The sequence below is a fragment of the Anolis sagrei genome, chromosome 5 (assembly GCF_037176765.1).
Source record: "Anolis sagrei isolate rAnoSag1 chromosome 5, rAnoSag1.mat, whole genome shotgun sequence".
Taxonomy (NCBI): Eukaryota; Metazoa; Chordata; class Lepidosauria; order Squamata; family Dactyloidae; genus Anolis; species Anolis sagrei.
In genome coordinates this window covers 80257578-80274660 of record NC_090025.1, presented here as the reverse complement: position 1 = coordinate 80274660, position 17083 = coordinate 80257578, and the positions used below count along the sequence as shown (strand labels likewise).

General features: G+C 38.5%; 1 protein-coding gene across 5 annotated transcripts in view; it reads left to right on the top strand.

Moving 5' to 3' along the window:
• Nucleotides 1-16624, top strand: part of N4BP2 (NEDD4 binding protein 2) — a 53016-nt gene extending 36392 nt beyond the window's left edge. For all 5 annotated transcript variants that reach the window (XM_067468799.1, XM_067468800.1, XM_060778430.2 and 2 more), the window contains 9 exons: nucleotides 1592-1677; nucleotides 2732-2777; nucleotides 4551-4780; nucleotides 5621-5739; nucleotides 6614-6734; nucleotides 8805-8993; nucleotides 10721-10889; nucleotides 13277-13400; nucleotides 16079-16624. In XM_067468799.1, the coding sequence (XP_067324900.1) occupies nucleotides 1592-1677; nucleotides 2732-2777; nucleotides 4551-4780; nucleotides 5621-5739; nucleotides 6614-6734; nucleotides 8805-8993; nucleotides 10721-10889; nucleotides 13277-13400; nucleotides 16079-16124 (1130 nt within the window). In that variant the 3' untranslated portion in view covers nucleotides 16125-16624. The remainder of the gene's footprint in view (nucleotides 1-1591; nucleotides 1678-2731; nucleotides 2778-4550; nucleotides 4781-5620; nucleotides 5740-6613; nucleotides 6735-8804; nucleotides 8994-10720; nucleotides 10890-13276; nucleotides 13401-16078) is intronic.
• The last annotated feature ends 459 nt before the right edge of the window (nucleotides 16625-17083 follow it).

Sequence of the window (17083 nt, the reverse complement as noted above, 5' to 3'; positions counted from 1 at the left end):
ACACAGTATTTTCTGTTGGTCTTGGTGTTCTGTATGGGAAGTTTAGCCCTATTCTATCGTTAGTTGGGTTTGGAATGAGCTTTGATTGTAGGTGAACTATAAATCCCAGTAACTACAACTTCCAAATGTCAAGGTCTATTTTCCCTAAAAAAAATACACTAATATTCACATTTGGGCATATTGAGTATTCATGCCAAGTTTGGTCCAGATCCATCACTGTTTGAGTCCACAGTGCTCTCTGGATGTAGGTGAACTACAACTCCAAAACTCAAGGTCAATGTCCACCAATATCCTTCTAGTATTTTCTGTTGGTCATGGGAGTTCTGTGTGCTAAGATTGGTTCAATTCCATTGTTGGTGGAGTTTAGAATGCTCTTTGACTGCTGGGATTTAAATATAAATCCCAGCAACTAAAAAATTACACACACACACACACCCCCAACCTCATCAGTATTTAGATTTGGGCATATGGGGCATTTGTGTCAAATTTGGTGCAGTGGATGAAAATACATCCTGCATATCAGATAGTTACATTACGATTCACCACAGTAGCAAAAATACAGTTATGAAGTAGCAACAAAAATAATGTTATGGTTTGGGATCACCACAACATGAGGAACTGTATTAAGGGGTCACGGCATTAGGAAGGTTGAGAAGCACTGACTTATGTAGAGGTGGGGAACAAATTAAGAAGAGAGAACTTTAAACCTGCTTCGGTCAAGCCTGGTGTCTAAAGTGAGAGTCAGAGTTTTGTTGTTGTTGTGTACCTTCTCCTCATTTCCAACAAGATGACAATAAGGTTCAAAGCAGTTAATCTGGATTTTATATGGCAGTGTAGAAGGGGCCTAAGACAAACCTATTATAGGATTTTCTTGGATTTTCTTGTTTTCAGAGGATTTGTTTGCCTTCCTTTCAGCCTGAGAGAGAAGTTGTAAAGGTTTATCCTCTCAAATATGTCTAAGGCCTTTCTACACTGCCATCGAGATTATCGGCTTTGAACTGGATTAAATGTCAGTGTAGACTCATAATCCAGTTCAAAGCAGATAGTTTAGAAGGGGTGTGAGATTGCAGAGATTTTGTTTTGACTCTGTAGAACTTCAGCCTCTCACCTTCATTGTATCAGTTTGCATTTTGTAGTGAGGGAAATTGATTTCTGAGTCATTCAGCAATTAAGAAAAATATTTATTTGATCTTACATAGAGTCAATTTACTTTTTTGTGACATGTTTTTTCTATGACGCTATTTGAGCTGGTGTTCAAAGTTCTATATGCTTATCTATTTTAGACATGCATTCTGTATTATTTGAAGGAGTTATGTTTATGTCAGAACTTATTTCATAAGTATAGCTGTCCTAACATATTAACAAAATTCTTGGGCAGTGTATTTTAAGTAGGAAAGTACAATTACAGTATAAAATGATAAATTGATGTACAGTAGGTCTTGAAAGAGAAAAGGCTAAAACTAAAGATCTATATCTTTAAAATGGTACTGTATTAAATACCTTCTAACATACCTGATTAGATACGTGAATGTCTAGATTCATTTTCATTTATTTCATTCCTTATCTCCATGTCTCTTATTGTTTAATTAAGGATCACTAACTTCTGATGATTATGTGGTTCATATTGATCTCAATTTGGCCAGAGAAATACATGAGAAATGGAAAGCATCTATTATGGTTAGTCATATTATTTCTAATTGTCAGGACTGTGTTATTTCTCTTGTTCAGTTACCATTGTTAATTATAAAAAAAAAACTGAAGAGAAAGGTTTGCTAATGAATGGTATTGGATCACCTAAAGGTACACGAGATTTAGACAGATTCATATTAATGTTTTTAAAATAACAAGACAATGAAAAGTGATATTTATTTATTTTTCACTTATTTCCCAGTTTGGGACTTAAGGAGACTTACAGTGGTTAAAACACCATAAAATTTGTGATTAAAACTCCAGCCAAAACATATTAAAATAATAGCAATATATAAAAATGCAGCATATGCAAGGCTGCCAAGTGATTGCATTAATTTGAATTACCATTTGGGAAAGTGGATATCCTCACTTCTCTTAGTCCCAAAGTTGATAGAAGCACACATGGAGACCGCTGCACCACAGCCAATAAATTGGGACATTACTTCTACTGGCTTAGGAGAGATATTGTCCCTCGCCTTCAAGTCTTTAGCCTTCTGCCATTTTCTATCCTGCTCCCAAGTTCTTGGTCTGATGGACAGAGAGGTAACAGCAATTGTATTCAGGGCGCCCATTTGCACTGAGACAAATACTGAACTGCTGCCTAAGATATAGCAAGTATTGGCTATATATGTGTGTCATTAGTTACCTGAAATGACCACAGTTCATGACAGGATAGTATGAATGAAAATACATCATTTCCTTCTTATATCTCAGGACAGGGAACTTGAGGCCCTTCATGTATTGCTGGATTGCAACTCCCATTATCCCCTGTATCATCAGTAGTGAGAAACCATGGCTGTTGTAGTCCAATGAACTCTCCAGGGCTTGCCATTTCCCACCTCTGATAACATGTATCGGGAGCTAGCATTTTGTCAGCAAGAAATATTATTGCTTCAAAATTTAAAAAATTCAGTTGCTTGCATGATATCCGAACCTGTTTTGAATGAGGAAATCCACCTAAATAAATTGATTTAGGTTTTGAAATGTAGTAAGGCATACTTGTACTTGTATATGTTAATCATTATTAAATGTTTTACTTTAGAAGCGTCAGAAGAGAGAGGAGGACTTAAACAAGCTCCTTGAAGAAAGTAAGTATGTGCTGTTATCTTTGACCAAGTGTGTATTTCCTTGTATTAAATTAGGGTGATGCATTAGATATGCTTCTAAGAAACCAAGTTCGAATTCTTGGTTGTCTATAAATAGAAGAGGCAGAATCAACAATTTAATCTTTGTTCCTTGTCTTTGTAAAGATTACAAATATATAAATTCATATAAAATCACATCTGTATCTATTTTTTCTTCATGGAGTTCGGGCTATCCTTTGCAAAGTAATTCTGTTTTATCCTCAAACCATCCTAGAAAATACATTTGGCCTCTTGAGTGTGGTGTGTATCTGTTTCCCCTTGTACCTTATAACACACAGGCACCACCTAAAATACAAATGCGGGGTTCACCAAAAATGTAAAGCCTTCAAAAGGAAGAGGGAGTATGGTTGCTGAAACAGCTGTATATTTAAACTTCTCTTTATTTCAATTGTTGAAATATATCCCACTGATTATACCAGTATCAGGTGAGATTAGAGCAGAGACGGGGGATAGACGCTTAGCCTTTTAAAAAGTAGGAACTGGGAAACACTAGAACTGAGAGACTCAAAATGCTTCTTCAAAAGAATTCCGCTGCCACCATTTCAAGTATTAATCAGGCTGAGGTAATATTGTGAGTTTGTTCTGTAACACACACTGTGCCACTATATTTTCTTAGTGGCTGTTGTGAAGCTGACTTTAGAAATACTTTGACCACAAAGGTACAGACACTGAGGCTGGTATAAGTTAATAAAAGAACAAGAACGTTTATTGAACAAGCTTGAAATAGTTCAGGTACAAATGCTTAATGGTTTCAGAAAATACTGGCATGAAAATCTTGTGGTTGCATTAGAGTAAAATCTTAAACTCTTCTGGGTTACAAGTCTTCAAAGTTCCACCACAGAAAATTACTTCAGGAAATTAATCTCTGAAAGTAACTCCCAAAACTGCTCCTTAGGAATCTAGCCAAAAATACCCAGAACTAGACTTCCCTAGGAATTGAACAGTCCACTAACTGGGTGTTGCTCCGCCATAGTATTCTAGCTATCTACTAAATAGCTACTCAGAATACCTCAAAAAGACTAACCCAATCTTCTCGAAACTCCAAACTTGCTCTGATTAACACCAACTCTTCCAACTGCTCTCTAACAACTCCCAACTGACAACTGAACTAACTGGGATTTCCAGCCTCTGTTTTAAAAAGGACACCTTTTCCCTCTAAACCACTTAGGCTGCACTCCCATCTTTCTAGCCAATCCTAGCCTCCTTATTTTCCCTCTAAGACAAACACGCCTCCTCAAGGAAAACCTAATTAAAATGGCTTCCACCTGGCTCCCTTTTCTAAAATGGACGCTGTGGCTTCGCCAGGCCCACTCCCTTAGGCTTCAGCCAACCAGCTAAGGTAAGGGGTTCATTATATACCTCCTCTTTTTTGCATGGATAAAAAAGACACACTTTGCATGTAGGAAGAAGAAAGGAGCCAGGATCCACAGTGAGGCACATGGTAATGGTCCAAATGGGTCCTACTCCTCTTCTTGCCCCTGAGATCACAATGAGTATTGTCCAGGAGCAGAAAAAAAAAACAACAACAACTTTTCTAAGCCCCCCCCCCCCCAAACTTGGCTGAAAAAATGACTTGGGATATCATGAGTGGACCATGATGGAATTTGGGATATCATGAGTGGACCATGACTGGAATGCATTTAAATTTTCATTAGCTTTTTAAAATATATATATTTAAAACATTGTTTTTCTCTTTCAATCTTTTTCCCCCTGAAGATCCTATGCTATTTGAGCAGTTGCACCTTGATGAGCTGAACAGTGCCCTTTGTCAATACGAAAATAGTCAAGCACAAAAGACTGGGAAACTACCTGTAGATGAAATGTCTGGAAAGACAGTGGCTTCGGACATTTTTCCTTTCATGGACCACTGGAATGTTCAGACACAGAAAGTATCTCTTCGGGAGATTATGTCTGAAGAAATTGCCTTGCAAGAAAAACAGGATCTGGTATGAACATTACAATTGTGTCTTACCTGTATTTCTCCCTAAGTGTCGCAGTAGGCAACAGCAGGGCATAAGATCCATCAAGTGGCTCAACACGTAATCCGTGCCACGATCGCCCTTTTGTGCTACATTTCCAGGCCTCCTACTTCACTGCCATCATTCCTGGCTGAGCGAAATGACAGCGTAACTTGGATTGGCCAGGCAGTTGGAGCTTTCCAACATTCCCAAAATGTAAACAACATTCCCAAAATGTAAACATCAGGAGAGGGTAAAGTCCAAATACATGTATTTGGATTTTACCCTGTCCTGATGTTTACATTTTATAAGGGCTCTGTGTAAATTAAACTGCAGAACCCAGAGTCCTTCCCCTTTTCTTTCCCTGTCAAGAGACAACAGGAAGTGAGAGGAAATCTACTCCTGGGAAGGGAGATTTGTTCTTGTAAGTTATCATGGGGAAAAGGTGTCTCCACTGACGCTTTATCCCCAATCCTTGTTTCCACGACAACCCCAAAATCCAATTGTCACAGGGACAGAAAATGAGGTGAAATCTTCTGAACAGAGACACAGACAGCAAACTAAAGGTTACAGGGGTATCAACCCTTCCCTGTGCTATCCATAACTTTAAAAATTGGCTGCAGTTACACTTAAAAATATACATGTTCCAACTTACATAGAAATTTAGTTTAAGAACAAACCCACAGAACCTATCTTGTTCATAATCTGGGAACTGCCTGTTTCTGGGGGGAAAAAACTGGATAAGGGAGACTCAACCTGTATTTTACTGATGGAATTATTTTTCTATGAAAGGTCTGTAATCATATCTATACATTTTTAATCCTGTAGAAATGTTCTCCTTTCATGGCTAGAAAAGACTGTGCTGCCAAACTGAAAGAGAAGCAACTCCTGGAGCTATTCCCAACGATAAATCCAAACTTCTTAATGGACATGTTCAAGGACAACAAGTGAGCTTCTGATAATACAGTGTATATTAATGAAAAAGGAGTTTGTCAAAAAAGCTGCTGCTTAGTTTCAAAATTAACATAGTATATACTTTAAAACAGGGGTCCTCAAACTAAGGCCCGAGGGCCAGATACAGCCCTCCAAGGTCATTTAGCTGGCCCTCGCTCAGGGTCAACCTAAGTCTGAAACGACTTAAAACCACACAACAACAACAACAACAACAATGCTATCTCATCAGCCAAAAGCAGGCCCACACTTCCTGTTGTTAAAATTTGTTCTTCATTTTAATTATTGTGTTGTTTTTAAGTGTTTTTTGCACCACAAATAAGATATGTGCAGTGTGCATAGGAATTCATTCGTGCTTTTTTCAAATTATAATCCGCCCCTCCAATAGTTTGAGGGACTACCATCTGGCCCTCTGTTAAAAAGTTTGAAGACCCCTGCTTTAAAGTGCTAAATAGTTTGGGTTCTTGAAGATTGCTTTCTTTGTCATTATCAGAAATTCTTTACAGCCCCCCTGCTAGCTGAAATAAGACTAATAGTGAATAACAGTCGGTTCTCTCAAATTTGGTGCCTGGCTGGCTCCTCATTTAATTCCAGGTACACAATAATAATAATAAATGCAACATAATGGTAGTGTAAGATACCATGCATTGATATTCTGTCGCCTTTAGGTTTGTTTAGCCTTTGTTACTTGCATTATCATTATTTTATGCAACAAGGAGATTTTATGCAACAAGGAGAATTTGAACGTAAAGGATTCGAAAGGATGTTTCTCTTGCGTGTGTGTGTTGTTGTTTTTTTTGTATTTTGTCCTGCTACAGAAGGATTTGACTATTTTATTCCATCATCCCTTTCTTTTTCAATTTGTCTTAGTTATTCTTTGAAACAAACGGTTCAGTTTCTAAATACTGTTCTGGAAGCCGATCCGGTGAAAACTGTTGTTGCCAAAGAAACTGCTCAGAGTGCCATTCTACCGACTGCTTTGAAGAAAAAGGTAAGGTTCATTTTGCACAGCCATTAACATATGTATTTTTTAAAGAGAGGTCTGTAAAGGCTAAATAATTACCCATTTCAGATAATTATTTTATTACTATTTACAGTACTTATATTCCACCCTTCTCACTCTGAAGGGGACCCAGGGTGGATCACAGAACACATACGGCAAACATTCAATACCGGTTATACAATGACAAAACAGGCAACAGATAGAGGTATATACAGTAGAGCCTTGCTTATCAAACCTTCATTTATCCAACATTCTGTCTTATCTGATGCTCTTATCCAATGCCCCCCTTTTCCTCCAGCATTTCCCCTTCAATTAAAAGAGCGCTCCCAACTCTCTCTCCATTTCCAATAAGTGAAAAAGGCAAGAGGAGGAGGAGGAGGAAGGAAAAAACGGAGAAAAGAGGCAGGACCAGAAGCGGAAGCATCCTCTCTCCTTTCCTCTGTGATTTCCACACTCCTCTTCCGTATCCAGGCACTTCCTGCTGGGACACTCTAGCCCTAGGGCGTTGCCTTGCCTCCCTACATGAACCAACTCGGTTCAATTTCACAAGCTCGTCTGGTGAGTACAAGGGAGAGAGTTTTTTCCTCTGTGGCCCCCCGACTTTGGAACTCACTACCTGGAGAAATTAGGAAAGCCCCTACCCTAGAAACCTTTAAAAAGAACCTCAAAACCTGGCTCTTCCACTGCTCTTTTGATGAATAGGTTTACATTCTCACACTATTGCTTAGCCTCAACGTTTTGTCATTGGCATATGTCCCCCCACCCTTGTGGGAAAGCCTGATTCCACAACCTCCACTATCATGTGTCCTCCTCTGCAAATAATCTATCTTTCTTATCTCGCCTGTGTTTTAATTAGTTTTAATTAGTCTCTCTTTTAACCATTACATGTAGCCTGCCCATTGTCATTGTGATTGTGCTTATTGTAATTTTATATTGCTATGTTTTCACATGTTTTATGTAATTATGTTGTTGTCGTTTATTGTTTGCGTTTTTGGTTTTATTTTATTGTAATTTGCTGTTTGGGCTTGGCCTCATGTAAGCCGCTCCGAGTCCCCATTGGGGAGATGGTGGCGGGGTATAAATAAAGATTATTATTATTATTATTATTATTATTATTATTATTTGAGTCCCTGTTATTAGTATTCTAGGTGTCTAGAGCCACGTTGGAGGGGTAACAATAGGAGACTCCGTAGTATCTGACATTTTTGTTTATCCGATGTTCTTCCTGCCCGTTTATGTCGGATAAATGAGACTCTACTGCAGGGGTCCTCAAACTAAGGCCGGGGGGCCGGATACGGCCCTCGCTCAAACTCAACCTAAGTCTGAAACGACTTGAAAGTACACAACAGCAATCCCATCTCATCAGCCAAAAGCAGGCCCACACTTTCCACTGAAATACTAATACGTTTATATTTGTTAAAATTGTTCTTCATTTAATTATTCTATTGTTTTTAAGTGTCTTTTTGCACTACAAATAAGATATGTGCAGTGTGCATAGGAATTCATTCATGTTTGTTTTTTTTTCAAATTATAATCCGGCCCTCCAACAGTTTGAGGGACTGTGACCTGGCCCTTGGTTTAAAAAGTTTGGGGACCCCTGCTCTACTGTATAGGCTTTTCCCATCTTTCGGGATCTTTGGAGGCTGTACTCAATTCTGGCCACAGGGGGTGCTGTCACTCCATCTCCTTGCCAAAGAACTTGCTTTGTTGGTAAACTTCCTTCTTTTTTCTAATCGAAACACCGTGCCTAAAATATCTCATCGCTTTAATGTGGTTCCTATTTATCTACTCACATTTGGTTTCAAATTGCTAGGTTGGCAGAAGCTGGGCTAAAGGTCAGGCACTCACCCTGACCCGAGCTTCGAACTGTCAACCTTCTGGTTGGCAAGATTTATTGCAGCTTGGTGATTAACCTGCTGTGCTAAAGCCCGGAAATGATTGTCTTCATCAGATTCTGAACCAAGCAAATAGAACGTGATTGCGCAGGTTTCTCTGCAGCTCGTGGAGTGTCCAACAAGTTTTGGACTATGTCCTTATTACAAATTTTATGAACCATAGGTCAAAAAGACCAAGGAGCTAGAAGACATTCTCAGTGAGAATATGTTTCAAGACTTTGACTATCCTGGCTATGATGACTTCAGGGCTGAGGCATTTCTTCACCAGCAACGCAGGCAAGAGAGTCTGACAAAAGCTGGGGAAGCATATCGCATGGGAATGAAGCCTGTGGCAGCATTTTATGTGCAACAGGTAATTTAATTCAACCAACAACTGTGCTAGCTTTGCATAACTTAATATTGTTTTTGACAGTTGTAACCCTAGATCTGAGCATCCACCCTGCTAATTCACTTTAAAATGTTTAGTGCAAGTTGTACATTAGCTTAAGTAGGACCTGCCAGAGTAATTTCTAAAAAAGAAAAAGCATTCAAAAATAGTAAAGAAGCATTAACAGCAGCATCAGTGGTTTGGCAAATCAGAAGCTACTAGTGCCAACAGTAGAGTGATTGAGGCCTCTTCTACACTGTCATATAAAATCCAGATTATCTGCTTTGAACTGGATTATGTGGCACTGTAGACGTATATAATCCAGTTCAAATAAGATAATGTGGATTATCTGCTTTGATAATTTTTGATAAGGCGATTTACATGAGGATACGATTCTATGTGGTAATGAATGTTTTTATATTGTTTAATTAATGGCTTATGTATTTTATATATTTTAATGGTTTGATGGTTTGTTTAATGGTTATTGTATTAATTGTTCATGTAATGGCATCGAATTGCTGCCTATTTAAGCCGTCCTGAGCCCCCCTTTTGGGGTAGAGAAGGGACGGGATATAAATACCGGAAATAAATAATAATTTGGATTATATGGCAATGTAGAAGGCGCGTTTAAGCAATTCAAGAGCAGAGTCAAGCTTTTATAACTTCAAGCTTTGAAGTTATAAAATACTTAATTGAAATAATTATATTTCTATATAGGAGAGTAAGGCCCTAATTATCTAACTATCTGGAGACATCTTGTTTCTCTTCACACTCACAGGAGAAGAACAATAGGTAGAACAAAATAGAGGTGTGGTCAGCAGTTTGGCAGTAACACTCAAATTTCTAAACTCTTTCTAAAGGCAGCCCCCATGTAGAGTTTGTGGAGTAATCCACACAATATAACACAAGGTGTGCTTCACTATGACCAGAGTAGCCATGCTCAGCAACAGGTGGAGCTGGTATGCTCATTTCAACTGGGAAAATGCACTCCTGGTGCTGCTAAAACATGGACATTATTAGGGCTGTGTCTGACCCCCTCCCCCCCCCCTCCCCGGTGTGCAGTGGGTTAAACCCTTGTGCCGGCAGGACTGCTGACCGAAAGGTCAGCGGTCCAAATCCGGGGAGCAGGGTGAGCTCCCATCTGTCATGTCAGGCTTCCCATGCAGAAACATGAGAGAAGCCCTCCTACAGGATAATAAAACATCTCCTGGGCAACGTCCTTGCAGACGGTGATTTTTCTCACACCAGAAGCAATTTGCAGTTTGTCAAGTCGCTCCTGACACGAAAAAAAGGGACTGAGTCCAGGAGTATATCGAGGCTGCAATACTGAGTTTTCCAGAAGAGCCCCAGCCATCATAAATTGAATTCCCATATATTATCACATAACTAGTCTTTTTTTAAAAAAAATAATTTTTTATTAGTAATTTTCTTTCAAAACAGTAAAAACGGGGTTTAAGGGGGAAGGGTAGTTTGGGGAGAGACGAGGGGGGGGGTGAGGGAAACAATGGGGAAAGTCGGGGAGGTGAGGGTGGGATACAGGAGTGGGGCTAGTCTTGAAGCCAAATAAAAAGGGATCTAGTTAATCCTTCTCCCCCAGGAATGTCTGGAACTAGGAAGTTATTACAAACTCAAGTGATTTGCCTAGCAGTTGTCCAGTTCAGAGTTGGACTTGTTTGTAGCAACCTCTGCCTCTTGTATGTGTTGGAATAAAGGGTCGCCTTCATGAGCAGAAGATGAAAGAAGCAAATCATGCTGCTGCTTCACAAATCTTTGAAAAAGTGAATGCCTCCAAACTGCCTGAAAATCTTTTGGACCTTCATGGTCTTCATGTGGATGAAGCCTTGGATCATCTGAGTAGAGTACTACAGGAAAAAGAAGAAGGTAATTGACAACTTGACCGCTTTGAAATCTCCTTGTGGAGAAAAAAAGTGGTTGTAAATATACTTTTCTCTCCCCCCCCCCTTTTAATTTAAAAGGCAAAAAATCCCATCCCAAAACCTCATAATAAAATACAAACTCCAAAACAAAATCCCTATAATATGCCACCCACAGTCCATTCCCACCATCACCTCAACCATCACCCCCATTTAAAATATCATAAATTTTCTTTCTAAAAAGATGCTATTTTGTTAGATGTTTTTGCCTGATTTCCTTCTGCCAGCAGGCCAAGTCCTTCCTATTGAAACAAGCCTTCAGTTTTTTAATCTGCTGTAGGTTTTAATTGCTAATAATAATAATAATCTTTATTTATACCCCACCACCAAAGGGGCCTCGGGACAGCTTACATGAGGCTACGTCCATCAATACAGAAAACACAATATAACACAAAAGCACAACAGAAAATCAGAAAATAAAATAACATAAAATACAAAACCAATGTAAATATGCAGCACAACAATATAAAATCAAAGCATTAAACCACTAAAAATGATCACAGTGGGGGCCAGTTCAAAGATTAAAATTTTAAAACAGTGGGAGATAGGGCAGTGTAAAATATCAGGAGGGGGATCCGGGGGATAAGGTTCATTGCACTTGTGAATTTTAACCTGCAGGGTGAATTTTAATCTTTTTTTTTACTTGTGTATATTTGTTATATGTATTAAATAGTGTTTTTTAAACCATGTTGTATTCTGCCTGAACCCACAAAGAGGCAGGTATTTATTTATCGTGTCAGAAGTGAATTGAGGGTAGTTATAATGTATAGAAAAGAACACAAACAAAGTTAGAAGCTTGGTATTATACTAAATTTTCTTTGACCAGAAGCTGGCCACTTAGAGTGCCTCTGGAGTCGCAGTAAGAAGGGCCTCCATTGTGCATGTGGCAGGGCTCAGACTGCATTGTAGTAGGTGGTCTGTGGTTTGCTCTTCTCCACACTCGCATGTTGTGGACTCCACTTTGTAGCCCCATTTCTTAAGGTTAGCTCTGCATCTCATGCTGCCAGAGCAGTCTGTTCAGTCACCCAATTTTCTGCCCAGGGAGGAATTTCTCATCTGGTATCAGCCATGGATTAAGGTTGCGGATTTTAACCTGCCACTTTTGGACTCTCGCTTGCTGAGGTGTTCCTGCAAGTGTCTCTGTAAATCTGAGGAAGCTGTTTTTTTATTTAAGTCATTGGCATGCTGATTGATATCTGAACAGAGGATCGGCCGGAGATATCAATGCCTTGGTCCTTTCATTACTGGCTTCTACTTCCCGGTGGTGCAATACCGGCTAAATAGTATAATTTCTTCAGTGGTGTAGGGCATAGACATCCTGTGATAAAGCAGCATGTCTCATTAAGAGGCACATCCACTGTTTTAACGTGGTGAGATGTATTTCACACTGGGCGTGCATATTCAGCAGCAGTGTAGCCAAGCGCAAGCACAGATGTCTTCACTGTATCTATTTGCGATCCCCAGGTTGTGCCAGTCAGCTTTCATTAGATATTTTTAGTACCCACTTTTTGCTTGATCGTCAGGCATTTTTTCTTGTAAGTCAGAGCACGGTCCAGGGTAATTCCCAAATATTTTGGTGTGCTGCAATGCTCCAGTGGGATTCCTTCCTAGGTAATCCTCAGAGCTCGAGATGCTTGTCTATTCTTAAGATGAAAAGCACATGTCTGCATTTTAGATGGATTAGGAATCAGCTGGTTTCCCCTGTAATAGGCAGTAAGAGCACCTAAAGCTTCGGAGAGCTTCTGTTCAACCATTTCAAAGCTCCCTGTCTGAGCAGTGATGGCACGATCGTCAGCATAGATGAAACTCTCTGTCCCTTCTGGCAGTGGCTGATCATTTGTGTAAAGAGGCAGGTAATAAACAACAACAATAACAACAACAACTATACTATGGTATAGCAGCTTTAGGTGTCATTTGGGAGAAAATCAGAATATTCATTAAATAATTCAAGATTGGAGTATATGAACTAAAACAAGTTATTAAATTGCTTTATCAAGTTAATGAGAAAAAAAAGTTATGCATGTTAGAGTGGGACATAACGGAATAGTAGACCATGTGCTTTGTAAAGAACACATCTCAGTATACTTTGCTGTTTTGCTGGTACTTCGCATAATCATAAATGACAGAATTTGGACAGATTTTAGCAAGCTGCTCTTAGTCAGAAGCAACAAGGCTAGACTAAATGGACCAGTAACCTGGCTCAGCATAAAGTAGCTTCATTTGTCTAAAGCAGTAAAAAATTACAAAATCCCCATGTTGAGTGTTCTCAGAAATGTATAAAAATTGGCTTTCTAAAGAGAGAGATTTCTGACTATTATAATTCCTGTATAACAGAGTGCAGCCTGGCTGGTGGTAAGCCATATCTCTACGTGATCACAGGAAGGGGAAACCATAGCCAGGGAGGAGTTGCTCGCATCAAACCAGCCGTTATGAAATACCTCACAAGCCACAAGTTCAGGTAAGTTGACATACTGTGACTAAAGATTTGAAACCTACATGCACATTTAACTCATTAAAAGTTGACAATGGTTTTCAAGGAACACTTTTTATAATGCTTTTATATTGCTTGGTCTACCGCCTCTATTTTCTCTACATCTTCTATAAGAGAGCGAGAGCCAAGTTTATGAGAAATGCCAAATGATATTGCTTTATTAGGAATGCCGCTAGTCCAGTGGTGGTGATAGTCCCTTCATATTCCTAGGGAAAAGTGGACATGGAAATAATGTGGAAACAAATGACAGTCATAATCGTAATAATAATAGCAGATGTTGTTGTTGTTGCTATTATTATTATTATTTGAAAACATGTCGCAGTAACCAGCATTTTGAACAACTTATCTGGAAGTAGCAAGTTCACAGTTAAAACTAGGGAAAGAATGAAAGAAATCATAAATGGTAATTTAGTAAATTGGAAATGTGGAGGAATTTGAGCATATTTAAGCTATCTATACTAGTTCAAACACCCTGCATCACATTCTAAAACATTTATTTTATTTCACCTTGGTAAATATCTCACTTAATGTCTGAAGGAACAGCTGCTCTATCTGAATGTCAGGGACAATTTCATAAGTGTCCAAGGACTTGGGCTTGGACTTTTTTTTCAAAAAAAATCTGTGAATTACTGTATATACTCGACTAGTTTTTCAGTCCCCTTTTTAGGCTGAAAAGGTTCCCTTCGGCTTATACTCGAGTCACGGTTATTTATTATTTTACTTTGTTATTAGTATCATTTTATTACATGAATTATTTTAATATATTAATTATTATTATTATTATATTTACATTACTTTACTCTATTATTATTTTATTACATTTATTATTTAACTCTATTTTTAGTATTATTTATTTACTCTTTATTATTATTACATTTGTTATTTTACTTTATTTTTATTGTTACTGCATTTATAATTTTACTCTGCTATCATTGTTATTACATTTCCATTATTTTACTCGATTACTATTATTATTATTATTATTATTATTATTATTATTATTATCCTGACACAAAAACACAGTATGACACGGCAAACGAAGTATATATGCTGGATTTCATTATTATTATTATTTTACTATCTTTATTATTATTGGAAGGATACATAAGCACATTTACACTGAAGATTAGAATAATGATTTAATCAGAACTGGACAGTCTTATCTTAAATTACAATTTTATGTAAATATTCAAAAACATTTAACCTACTGATGCCTCAACTAATGTAATTTTATTGATACCTATTTTTATTTTGAAATTTACCCATACCTGCTGCATTTCCCACCCTTGGCTTATACTTGAGTCAATACGTTTTCCCAGTTTTTTCTGGTAAAATTAGGTGCCTCGGCTTCTATTCGGGTCGACTTATACTTGAGTATATACGGCATTTATTTTTTGTATCCGAAGTGAATTGAGAATACAGTTATAATGTATAGAAAAGACACAAACCAAGTTAGAAACTTGGCATCATACTAAATTTCCTTTCACCAGAAGCTGGCCACTTCTGGTGTTGCAGTAAGAAGGGCCTCCATTGTGCATGTGGCAGGGCTCAGACTGCATTGTAGTAGGTGGTCTTTGGTTTGCTCTTCTCCACACTTGCATTTTATGGCCCCCACTTTGTAGCCCCATTTCTTAAGGTTAGCTCTGCATCTCGTGCTACCAGAGCACAGTCTGTTCAGTGCCTTCCAAGTCGCCCAGTCTTCTGTGTGCCCAGGAGGGAGTTTTTCATCTGGTATCAGCCACTGATTGAGGTTCCAGATTTTAACCTGCCACTTTTGGACTCTCGCTTGCTGAGGTGTTTCTGCAAGTGTCTCTGTAAATCTGAGGAAGCTGTTTCTTGATTTAAGACATTGGCATGCTGATTAATATCTGAACAGAGGATCGGCCGGAGATATCAATGCCTTGATTCTTTCATTACTAGCTGCTACTTCCCAACGGATGTCAGGTTGTGCAATACCCACTAAACAGTATAATTTCTCCAGTGGTGTAGGGCGTAGACATCCTGTGCTAATGCAGCATGTCTCATTAAGAGCCACATCCACTGTTTGAACGAGGTGAGATGTACTCTACACTGGGCATGCGTATTCAGCAGGAGAGTTGCAAAGCGCAAGGGCAGATGTCTTCACTGTGTCTGGTTGTGATCCCCAGGCTGTGCCAGTCAGCTTTCGTATGAATAATCTGTGAATAATATCTCCCCTAGCCCTATGCTTTTATCAGAATTTGCTTTTGAAAATTACCACATTTTGCTATCAGATATGAGACCTGCTGTCTCTTAAAATGCATGAATGCATGCTAGCCTCGTGCAAATAAGACAAACTGAATTATTATTTTAATTCTGTTGTGTGTAGTTTTTGTTTTATAAGGTTTCTCTTTTTCTTGATGAAAATATTTTGTCAAATATTGTAAAAGCTAATTGGAGTTCATGATTTTTCTACCAAATGCAGAGAGGGTTTCTTTAAACTCACAAAATTGCTATTTTATACCTTGTGAGAAAAAGTAAAACTAAATCCAAAAGTAATCATCCATGAAACGTTCTGTGGAAGCATAAGAAGCACTCTTGAATTTAATGGCGTGCAAACAGCTTAGAAGTTACTGTTTGAATTCAGTCCTACATGAATCTTCAGTGATATTATCTTTGATTTCCAGGTTCACAGAAATAAAACCAGGCTGCTTGAAAGTCATGCTGAAGTAAATGGATATCACCAAGATGACAGCAATAGCTGGAATAACTTCGCAATTTATTGGGGTTGCTGTGTATTTTGAAGAACAATATTTTTCTGGAAATCTATTAACTTATTTTTAGCAGATGTTTTTGGTCATATCACTTCTCCTTTCCGCACGAAAACTGAATGGGGTAGTGGTTTTTAAGATATTTATTTTTGCAGGCCATTGCTCTCAAGAAGTGCGTTGTGAAGTGCATTCTGCTTTTTGTACAAGAAGTGACCTTTCAAAGGGAAACAACAGTTCCATCTGTAACAGTAGCTGTGAATGTCTGGAGCACTATCCTTTTTGACGTTGTCCTTTTTGTATTAGCATTTTTAAACCTGGCAAGTTTTAAATATTTCTTTTTGTAAAAAAAATGTTTACCATGCTCACCTTTTTTGACTAAATTGCATCACTAACTGCCCCGAGTCCTTTCGGGGAGAGAGGACAGGTTATAAATAAAGATTTATATGATTATTATTATTCAAATTGAAGTGCACATTACATTTGTTGGCGTGTTAGCATTGCACACGTAAACCCACCTGCATTAAAGGGACCTAGAGCCCCGGAGGCTGGATGGGAGGCAGGAGGCTGTTCCTGGTGGTGGCAGTGGCCTCAGGGCTTCGTGGCCTCTGGAGAAGGAGGAGAGCCCAGGTAGCGACTCTGTTGTTCCTACTTCTTCACAGAGGGGTTGCAGAGCTTTCAGATCTCTCTTGCCAAAGGAGCAGTAAACCTGCCACCCTGATGCACCATTGCACTGATTACATTCAACTGAAAATCCTGTTGTTGTTGTTGTTGTTGTTGTTGTTGTTGTTAGGTGCACCTTCAAAATGGAGGTGCACATTACATTTGATGGCACATTGTACTTGAGTAGATGTAGGTAAACAAATTACTATTTATAACAATTGTACGAGATAACAAAAACTAACCATTAACAAACCATTAAAG